This window comes from Limanda limanda, chromosome 13 (genome assembly GCF_963576545.1).
Source record: "Limanda limanda chromosome 13, fLimLim1.1, whole genome shotgun sequence".
In the NCBI taxonomy this organism is placed as follows: domain Eukaryota; kingdom Metazoa; phylum Chordata; class Actinopteri; order Pleuronectiformes; family Pleuronectidae; genus Limanda; species Limanda limanda.
The window spans coordinates 8,198,701-8,209,986 of NC_083648.1; the positions used below are offsets into that span (position 1 = coordinate 8,198,701).

Consider the following 11,286-nt stretch of genomic DNA (forward strand, 5'->3'; position numbering starts at 1 on the left):
AAACTGCACATTTTGATTCTGTGTGATGATGTGCGACAAAAACTAATCAAACCACATCTCAAATACAATGTTTGTTTATTATATGTTTTCCTCAACAGAGGCTTTAATAACCACTTGGTGACAACAAGGTGAATAATCCTATGTCCTGTAGAAACACACCTCTGACCTTTGACCCTGGACCCCTACACACTGGTGCACAGGGTGAAGCAGCTGCAGGGCCCTGGTGTTCAGGATAAAAACTGGATGTACAGATACCTTGGTTTCCATTTCTTTACACATAATTTACAGACATAAACCAACAACTTATGTCGGCACACAAATTAAAAAAATATTGTGCAAATGCTTCATTTAAACTAAACTAGGAACATATGTAACACAACCCGTCACTCGCGCGTCATCATTTAGAGAACAACACTCATGATTGTGGTAAAGCAACTTGTACACATTCCACCGCTCCCCCCCCCCCCCCCCACATGGACACTGTAAGGCCAGAACCAGTTGTTAAGACAGTTTGAGGAACTACTTGGGGAATAAAAAACGCGATGGCCAACATTTGGCGCCGATAATGCAAACGAAGCCCATATTATAGATTATACACTGCTTTTTTATATAAAAAGGTCAAAATCATAGCATGCAAAACAAGAAATATACCAAAAGAAACACGAGAAAACATCAACAAAAATTCTTCAGTGTTACAAAAAAGATTCGAACAACTTTGGCTCAGTCAACAACCAAGATGGCGCCATGATTAAACAGGTGATGGGCGTCTTCAGTCATCACCGCTGTGCTTTATATTCTGACAGATTATAATGTATCAGAGAAAATAAGGGGCTCCGTACATTTCTGATGTAGTGCTTGAAGCAACAGTTTTTATAACGAGATGTTCTGAATCACTTCAGGTGGCGATTGCAGTGTGTAACCTACATAATACTTCCATCACATTTCCTATTATATATTACTCGTGAAGATGATTGACGTGACAGCTCCTTCAAAGTGAAGCCAAATCCCCTAAAACTGAATTAGCAAAATTTCTGGGCTCCTCTGAAGAGTCTCCAGAAAAATCTGAGGGATCTTCAGATAATTCATGATTGAAAAGAAGAATTAAAACACAAGTCTCTCTTGTTTTTAGACTTTTAAACTACATTGTGGAGTCACACGTTGAATATCTGCCTCTGAAACGTGGAGGTTTGAAGTAGGACTCAAGTAGAAGATATTACAACTGTAGTGAAGTAGACTACTTGAGTAAATGTACTTTCCACCACTGATACAGATGGTACTTTATGTAGTAGAGGCGGGTGTTGGTGCTGCTGTGCAGGTTTTTATACTTGTGTGTATGTATGTGTGTGTGTGAGTGAGTCAGTCGTTCAGAAAACGTAGACCTCACCTGCTCGTCCCTTCACACCAAGTGCAAATAAGCGACAGTACTTAAAATGTCCACTGACTGAAACACTACATAGAAAACAAAAATCACAAACAAATAAAACATGAAATGAAAATGCCGTACTAGAAGTCCTTTCAGTTAGATTTGTCTTTGTCTTCGTCGTTCTCCGGCGGGGGCGTGGCTTGAGGCGGCTGATTGGGCGTGTCTTCGCTCTGAGCGGCAGATTCTGATGTTAGCGGCTCCGGTTTGGTGGAGAGCCCTTCGGTCTGCGGCGTTGCAGTTTGTGTGCAGTTGATCGGTGCGAGCATTATGGCCGGCTGCAGGGGACAAGAAACCAGGAGCGATGTGAGATGGATGAAACGAGTCAGCAGGAAAAAAACGTACGTTCATGATAATTACAGATACAGAGGAAGGTGAGACACACATCCAGAGACGATACAGTCACTCCTCTGTCCACAAGCAGGTTATGATTCACCACATCATTAACAATTTCATAATTCTACACTGTGGTCAGAGGGTTTCCTGTAGGCAGAGATGGAGACGTTTGGAAACAGAAGTTTATCCAAATCAACCCACAGGAGGTTCCAGGCCCATTAAACTGATCAGAAACCACATGCTAACCAGACTACCAAACCAGTCCACACCACCATCAGCACCACCACTGATGGCGGTTTGCTAAATTATCACAAAGATGTGCACACACACACACGCACACACACTCACAGAGGAAAAAACACGTTTACTCTGGAAAAGCAACGGAGAAATGAGCTTTAGTGGGATGGGGAGGTTTTAATGGTGAAGTGTGAAGGAGAAGCCCAGATAGAAGAATACCTGCGATGACAGTCACAGACAGCTGAGCCCTCAGCAGCAGACTAATGCACACCCACAGTGAAATGAAGGAGCAGCGATGGGGGGGGGAGAAGGGGACAGCACAACAGAAAAAGCAGTTGGAACGAATGGAATCATTTTAAAAGGAGTTACTCAACTTGAAATTCACTTTACTCTGCTTGTTATTTTACACTAGATTTCATTTTTGGGGGGGAGGGTTTGGTTTTTCTTTTTTTTTTATAGTCTTTCTGTTCTTCGGCAGTAGGCGGTCATATCAAACTGGTATTCACCACAAATCCACTTCCAGTCCAGAACTGGGGCAACTCCCTGCGCCACAGCGCTACAGTGAGGGAGGTGAGCAGAGTGCAGGGCACCAGGTAGAGCAGGGCGGGCTGACCCATCTGCATCACGGCCAGCGCCACGAAGGTGATCAGCAGGCCGATGCCATACGCTGGAGAGAGAGAGAGAGAGAGAGAGAGACAGTCAGACAACAGCAGAGGGTCAATAATTCCAAAACCCGGTCGTAACCAGGCAACGCTTAAGATGAGTTTTTCCAGTGGGAGGAGCTGCTTGTTCTTGTAATTCATTGTTTTTATCAGCTTATTGAGAACTTTGGGGAACAAATTCATATGTGAAAATCAGGAAAGTGAAAGTCTCTCTTCACTGGTTCTGCAGTTTGTCTCGTCCACTACAGACCTGCACTTTCACCGGAGTTAAAATGTCCTCTTGAACCAATTACTGAGTAGTACGGTGAAAGTGTTATTCCCCTTCCTCCTCCTTTACTGTCCCATCTGAATAGAGTTAATCATACCAGTAAGGAAACATTTCACCAAGTACAACAAGCGCACACACACACACACACACACACACACCCCTGTACGTACCGATAGTACAGCACACAAAGTAGATCCCGGAGGACTGTGTTAAAAGGTCAAACCTGTGACAGTACGCCACCAACAGACCTGACGGGAGAAAACAAAGAATCTTACATTATGTGAGGAAGTTACATAATTGTGCAGATAATAAGTTATGGGAATTAAAATGTGTAACTGTTATTATATAACATTAAATATGCAACCTTTGTGGTTGTTGACTGTTTCTGCTCTCACGTGGCGACTATATGAATGTATTAGACTCTAAGAATAGGTCAAATGTGGTTTTATAATTTTCTGCTGGTGGCAAAAACAACAATATGATCTTTGAACCGTTTGAGTGTCTAGTGCTGTGATGACACATTTAATTACCTGGTACTAAGACATCACCAAAGCCCAGGAGGGAGAAGGGCCGGTCACAGAGCGCCAGGGGAGAGAAGTTCAACCTCGGCACTTTGAGCACCATGGGGAGCTGCAGGAAAAAGAGTAGTGTCACTATCAACCCCTTCTCCTCTGAGCTGAGAGGAGCCGCTCAGAGCAGGAGGAGGTGGTGGAGGAGGTGTTATGTTTCTGTACGTTCACCACACCACATCCCACCCCAGGGGGAGTTGTGGAATTTGAAAACAAGCTCACCTTTTCGGAGGAGTCAGAGGGACCAGCCGCTACCTCCACCATTATACTTTCCCCGTCCTGTGGAGAGAAGGTTGTGGTCACGTGAGCACGATGCAGTGACAACAGGCTGAAACTGTCTGAATAGGTTTTAAGTTTGAGAAGAAAATGTCTGGACGTACCCTTGTAAATAAAGGTGTAATAAATACGAAGAAAACATCGTAGACAAAAAGGACAGACAGTAGTAAAGTGCAAGCCTGCAGGGGGTAGACAGAAAAATACAGGAAATTAGTTCACAAATAGCCCCAATTAATCCTTTACAAACACGTTTGAACCTTCTACTGTAATAGTTTGTGTCCATGAGGGTGCCGGCCCACCTTAAACGTGGGGAGTCTGACGGTTTTGAGCATGTAGAGACAGAAGGCGATCCCCAGGAAGTCCTGCAACACCCACGCCCACCTGCAGGACACACAGCAGCAGCGTGAGTTAAACAGCATCATCATCAGAAACACCCAGAACACAGACAGATAGAGTCACACTGTTCCGCTCCAAAGACACCAGCAGCAGAGGACACGCGTCCTTCAACTTAAAGTACCGGGTGAAGTCAGACAACAGACAGATAGAGAAGAGAGACCAACACAGACAGACAGACTTACACACAGGCTCATTTCAGTGTAGATTTAGTGTAACTGTGGCAGTTACCACACGGACGGAGGAGAGAGACCCACACAGACAACTGACGTAGTTACACAATGGAAGCAGTAAAGATTACAAATGGTTCTGGGAGAGAGGCGCGCATTTACGCCGTCTGTCTTTTTAGACTTATTAAGACACTGTGGAGGGAATTTGACCCGTTTTTCTCGTGCACTTACTGGTCTTCTCTGCGAAACACCATCCAGATGATGCTGAGTCCGATGCAGAAGGCCGACAGCAGCAAACTGCGGATCTGTGGCCGCTTGTGCAAGTACGGGAGGTTGTTCTCTGGGATCCTGGGATCAGAACACAAATCGAGAAATGAAACCATAATAAAAGACATTTATCTTTAAAAAAAAACGGTAAATCACAAAAAGAAACTGCCAATAAATACATTCCTAAAATGATCTCTGACCGCATTATTGTAGGTTCATAATTCTGAATGTTGAATAAACAGTTAATTACTGAATATAAAATTCAGTTCATGAACTTACACTTATATTTTATTGATTATTTATTAAATAACAGTTTTTAAAGGATTTTTGAATGGATGCTAATTTTAAAATTACCCCCTGGAGTACCTTCAAGTACCCCAAGGGGTACGCGTACCCCCATTTGAGAACCACTGAATTAGAGAATATGAAATAAAGAGAGTAGATCATAAAAGACTGACATAGGTTTGTTTAGGTTTAAAAACTTGGGGAAATAAGTTTAAAAAAAACTTGTAACTAGTTGGAGCTTCAGAGAAAATATATGAGGTTCTGACGACAGAGGTTAGCTTCCAGAGACGAGCCCGATGTGAGCGGTCTCACCTGCACTTGCAGAAAGGAAGCCTCCTGACGAAGGGCCACATGCAGCTGTAGAGCCCGACGGAGGAGGCCAGACAGAAGATGCCGATAACCCAGATTGCTACAGTGAGGAAACAGGAGAGGAAGTTTAGTGTTATGACATGATATCCACTAATACTCAGGAAAACACTTTTCTGGTGTGTTTGCTCTCTGAAAAATGTTGTCCTTAAATATTTGAGTTTAAAATTGAGGGAAGGAAATATTATCACACATTGTTATCTGAGCTTTTCTGCAGTTTGATTCTAAATCTTGGTTTTTAGCTGCTCAAAAAAAAATTACAAAGCTTTGATTTAAATTAGGCAATACCGATTCATTGTTTCAATGTATTTTAGTCTCATATCTGATGAGCACCTGAATCCTACTTGTTATAATGTGTGTTGACATCAGTCTTGTGTGAGTGTGTGTGCTGTGTGTGTCTGTGTCGTACCCAGGTAGTCGTAGAAGAAGTAGAGCAGCACCAGCATGCTGCAGCACATGACCACGAACACACAGATCATGATCGGGGTGACGTCCACCGTCTCTTCGTCCGGCTTCTCCGCGCCGTCGTCCCGCTTGTGCTTCATGTAGCGTCTGCAGGAGAAAGGAGAGTCAGCGTTTGGACGTTGGGATCATGTTTACAACTTCTCAAGCCTGATGATCAGCATCAATAAAGACAAATGCTTGTTGTGCCAACTGTAGAGAACAGATTTGCCAGCTTCTTGGGTTTCATCTGTTTTATGAAACAGTTTTCACTGATGACCAACCTCCCATCAACAGTCAATATCTATCCATGAGTTATAGTCCAGGCAAAGTAGCGTTTTCCGACCGACTAATTGTAAAAGAATTTTTTTCAGCATAGATCATTTCTATGAGGTGTCCAAAACAACATACTAAAAGTCCTAAGAAATCTTAGTTGAGGAAATATGTTTAATTCTCATCAATGTGTGCCAATAAGGCCCGGCAACAATACACCCCAAAAAGACTCTTTTTTTCCTTTACTCCAATCAAAATAAAACTTTACACAATGAAAGTAGCCATGAAACGTAACATTTTTTGTATTACAAGTTTCTTTTGAAATGAATTTGACAAGCACATGAGCTCCACACTTATTGAATATGTCCTAATTTGCATAGGCACCATTCATATGTATTACAAATACACACATAAATTCATTTTCAAAGAAACTTGTAATACAAAAAATGTTACGTTTCATGGTTACTTTCATTGTGTAAAGTTTCATTTTGATAGGAGTAAAGGAAAAAAATAGTCTTTTTGGGGTGTATTGTTGCCGGGCCTTATATGCACACATTGATGAGAATTAAACATATTTCCTCAACTACGATTTCTTAGGACTTTTAGTATGTTGTTCTGGACACCTCATAGAAAATAATCTAAGCTGAAAAAAATTATTTTACAATTACTTCTATTTTTGGCTCCAAAATGGGCTACTTTGCCTGGACTATTAGCCTTCGTTCCCGAGTTCAAACACACGCTTATATTCCAAAATATTTTTGCCCATGGGTCCTGTGCGTCAGCGACCCCATCTGATTGGGCCCTCAGTCACCCTGGCAACTGCACCAGGGAGCACGGCCTCGGATTGGCTTTAGCCAATGAGTCACTTATAACACTGCCCTTTGGAGGAGTTGTAAGGATACAACACAGACAAACACAAACACACACACACACACACACACACTTCTTTGAGGAAAACAGGGCAATCACACACTGGCACTTCTTTGCCAAGAAGACGATGACTAATCTTCCCCAGAGACGACTCCTCTTAAAAATTAACTGTCATCAAACTCAGAACGGATGGAAAAAGCATGGTAGGAACAGTGAAGAGACTTTGTGTCATGTCTTAAAATAATGTAATTGGTTGTGTTGTAGAAGATATTGATCTAAAACTGTATATTACAACCTAAATAAATGGAAAAACAAGCATCAGAACCCAAATGTCCAGACATTTTCCAGAGGTTGCCTAAGTTTAAGTTATTTCAATCAGCTCCCAACATGGTGTCCACTCACTTCTTGCGGTCTCGGCTGCCGGCCCAGTAGCCTCCGATGGCGACCGTCCCTACTGCCATCAAGAAGATGATCACCATGTTGTAGTCCAGCACCGGCTCATTGGGCGCATACATGGCCACAAGTGTCTCTTTACCAAACCTCTGTAGGAGTTAGATGTGGGAGTTAGATAAATCAATCAAGCCAAGTCAAAATGATTCAGATTTGTGTTTTGGTTTATGAGTTATAAACCCGTCCGTCTCTGTCTGACTGTAATAAACACTACTGAGCGATCAGAAAGAGAGAAACGGATCCATATAATGTAGTCGACCTCTCACCGTGCTTATCTCGAGCATGTCAGAGTAGCTGAGCAATGCTACAGGAATGTCAATCTCCTCATACTGGGTCCTGTTTCCTGCTGGTGGTGTCTGCAGCGAAAGATAAAACAAACAAAAATGTTGGTTTCTGTTTTCTGAGGTGAAACAACAGCTTTAAATGTTCTAAGTTATATTCAGGTTACCAGTCTCTCCCTGCTGACGATGACTATGCCCTTGGCACCGTTTATCTGGGCCAGCCGGACCTTCTCATAGAAAGTGCAGTTGCCCCGCATCACCATGGGGACGCGATTGGGGAAACCTCCCTCCGGGACGTCAGAGGGCGAGCACAGGATCGATGATGTCAGGTCATAGATCGGTAGACGCGACTACAAGAGAAAGTAAAAAATCTGTTATGGAAAATTGCTAATGACGCAGCATTAAAGGCTTCATTTCCCGTCAGACTGGATCCAATTATTAAAAAGGTTGTTTCTTGATTCAGCACAAAGGAGCTGAACTGTTTCTGTCGTGCAGGTTCACTGTTGATGACAAACACACAAACTATTTCTGTCTCGACTGAGGGGTTTAACCAAATGAAAACATCATATCATTTTGATGATTCAGACATATTTTCCTCTTGGGTGGATTACTGTAACTCATTATATCATTATCAGTCATGGAGATCTCTAGCATCTGCAGCTGGTGTTTGTCTCCCCGGTTCTGTTTGGCTGTGAAGTAATCTCAAAGTTATCTTTATGTATGACTGTAAAGGGAACTTGGCTACACCTCTAATTCATGACTTACTGCTTTATTCAGGTCCTGAGGTAGACGTGCCCACTGGGAGTTGAAGAAGATGCAGTAATCCTTTCCTTTGCTGCTGCCCTCGTCACTGAAGTGGGCCATGCCGTACTCTCCCGCCACCTGTCGACGTACCAGCAAGATTAGTGTCACACCACAGGTCCATGAAATCAACCACTACTCCCAGCAGCACCAGAACTGCTGTAGTTTCATGTGGAATTCGGGTAACAAGGTAAGGTGCTGACGATGAAGTGTGGCCACATCTTGGTGCAAATCATTCAGAAATGTTATACCCATCTGGGGAAGTAACTAACACCTATTTTTACTTATCAATTATCCTGATTAACATCTTCACAACCAACATATAAACAATATATTTTAAAAAGTACAAAGTCTTCAAATCTCTTGTTCACTCTGACAAACAGTTAAAAACCCAAAGATACTTAGTTTATGTGATACAATGTGAAGAAAAACAATAAAGTTTGTAAATGTTTAACCCGACTCTCTGTTATAACTATTTTATTACTTAGCCCTTAATGCACAGACATCAGGATGATTATCGATACATCTACCGATATGAACATGTCGATCTTGTTGTGTATCGAGCAACATCGTCCGACCAGAGGAGAATAATGATCACCAGTGGAAACATACTCTAACAATGCATATTAGAAAAGTATATTGTGATCATTGTTATTACGGTTGTATAACCTAGCCCCAAATGCATATATATCTCTATATATATATTGAACCTTTGTGATATTGCTATTGTTGAAAAGTACATTGTGATCATTAGAATAACCGTTTTATTACCGAGCCCTTAATGCATATATATATCTGTCCATATAAATATATATTGAACCTTTGTTATATTGTTGAAAAGTATGTTGTGATCATTATTATTACGGTTTAAAAACCTAGCCCTAAATGCGTATATATCATAGACTGTCTAATAAGGGACTATATATATATATATATATATTGGACCTTTGTGCTATTGCTATTGTTGAAAAGTATATTGTGATCATTAGAATAACTGTTTTATTCCCTAGCCCTAAATGCATATCTTTATATAAATATTTAACCTTTGAGATATTGCTATTGTTGAAAAGTATATTGTGATCATTAGAATAACCGTTTTGTTACCGAGCCCTAAATGCATATATATAGATATATATATCTATATATATGTATTGAACCTTTGTTATATTGTTGAAAAGTATGTTGTGATCATTATTATTACGGTTTTAAAACCTAGACCTAAATGCGTATATATCATAAATTGTCTAATAAGGGTCTATATATATATTGGACCTTTCTGCTATTGCTATTGTTGAAAAGTATATTGTGATCATAAGAATAACTGTTTTATTCCCTAGCCCTAAATGCATATATATCTTTATATATATATTTAACCTTTGTGATATTGCTATTGTTGAAAAGTATATTGTGATCATTAGAATAACTGTTTTATTCCCTAGCCCTAAATGCATATATATCTTTATATATATATTTAACCTTTGTGATATTGCTATTGTTGAAAAGTATATTGTGATCATTAGAATAACTGTTTTATTCCCGAGTCCTAACTGCGCATTAATCGTGATGATCATATATTTCTCTCCCGGTATGAGAGCATTGATCTTGCTCAGAGGAGAACCAGTGAGCACCAGTGGAAACACGACCTGCTCCATCGCAAGCTTAGTTTTTAATATTTGATGCTGACACATTATGATCGTCAGTCTGATATCGGATCCCCCCCCCCTGGTGGTGTCATGTCCGACCCTCGCCTCCTGGCCGCTGTTAGCTAACACGTGTGACCCCCGGGCGCTGCGTGGTGGTCGTGGGGTAAACACGGTGCTGGTGAGGCCGCGAGGATCCGGGTCCCTGGTGGAGGAGACCCGGGGAGAATGGGTCCGGGGCCCTCGGTGGATCCCCGCTAGCTAACTTAGCTCATAGCATCCCGGCTAGCACCGCTGCTCCCGGGGCCACGGGGGGAGGGAACCCGGCTGGAGGAACCCCCCCGGTGCCGCTACACGACCCGGACAGGCGGGTACACGTTCCCCCGGGTGGGGTCGCTCACCTTGTGGACGAGGAGGACCACCCAGAGCAGAGATCCATGGAGCCTCATGATGCCGAGCGAGCTGCTGCTTCCCCGGTAAACACAGACCACTGGCCGCCAGCGACAACCCCCACCAGCTGGTCCGCCGGGACACGCCCACCTCGGAATGCGGCAACGTTTATTGGCTGCTGCGTCGTGACAGAGGGAGTGAGCGCATCTCTGATTGGTTGAAGTCGGAGTCCGTCAAAAAATCAAGAAATTAAATGTCCTCTTATTAATAAACATAATTATAATAATTGAGATATGAGACGTTAAGGTTTTACGGAAAAGGATTAGGGCCACTGTGGAAAAGACAAGTGAGTTCTGAGTTTAAAGTCAGAATTCTGAGATTAAGTCAGAATTCTGAGAAAAAAATCTGAATTCTGAGTTTAAAGTCAGAAGTCTGAGATTAAACTCAGAACTCACTTGTTTTTTCCACAGTGGCCCTAATCCTCTTCCGTAAAATGATATTCCCATTTGTAGTGTAAGGTTTATATTAAAAACATATTCTTTACCTATTTTATACTTTCACGTGTTCTATTGTCTTCCTCATTGTGACGTTCTTAACTTAAATGTGTAGCTATTTGAACTGCACCCACCTGTATGAAAGGTGCTATACAAATAATGATTGATCCCTTGATTGGTTGATGCGACCAAATGAAACTGACTTAAAATGACAATTATTTGTTGTTTGAAAGCTGCTGAAAATGTGTGATACAAAACAAATACACAAGTCATCACAAACACACTTATTACACCTTTAAGTACCTATTTTGCCTATTGAGGAGCCAGCACACAGGCGTGTTTAACTTGGAAACAACACAAAACATGAAATCAAAAACAATGACTGTGTGTTTTTACT

The 11,286-nt window shown here is 41.8% G+C and overlaps 1 protein-coding gene across 2 annotated transcripts; it reads right to left on the reverse strand.

The window, feature by feature from the left end:
• Positions 1-456: 456 nt before the first annotated feature.
• On the reverse strand, positions 457-10,481 carry sppl2 (signal peptide peptidase-like 2). Of its 2 annotated transcripts, none has more exons than XM_061083849.1 (15): positions 10,407-10,481; positions 8,330-8,446; positions 7,732-7,914; positions 7,550-7,639; positions 7,236-7,375; positions 5,659-5,801; positions 5,196-5,292; positions 4,563-4,679; positions 4,068-4,149; positions 3,873-3,947; positions 3,715-3,771; positions 3,454-3,553; positions 3,094-3,171; positions 2,500-2,660; positions 457-1,698 (listed from the first exon to the last, which is right to left on the reverse strand). In XM_061083849.1, exons 1-15 carry the CDS (start codon positions 10,452-10,454, stop codon positions 1,516-1,518), a joined length of 1,671 nt encoding a protein of 556 aa, XP_060939832.1. In that variant the 5' UTR covers positions 10,455-10,481; the 3' UTR covers positions 457-1,515. The 2 variants fall into 2 exon arrangements, 1 of the variants encoding a protein (XP_060939832.1); XR_009682786.1 differs by having other exon boundaries at positions 1,630-1,698; positions 2,368-2,660.
• Positions 10,482-11,286: the final 805 nt, after the last annotated feature.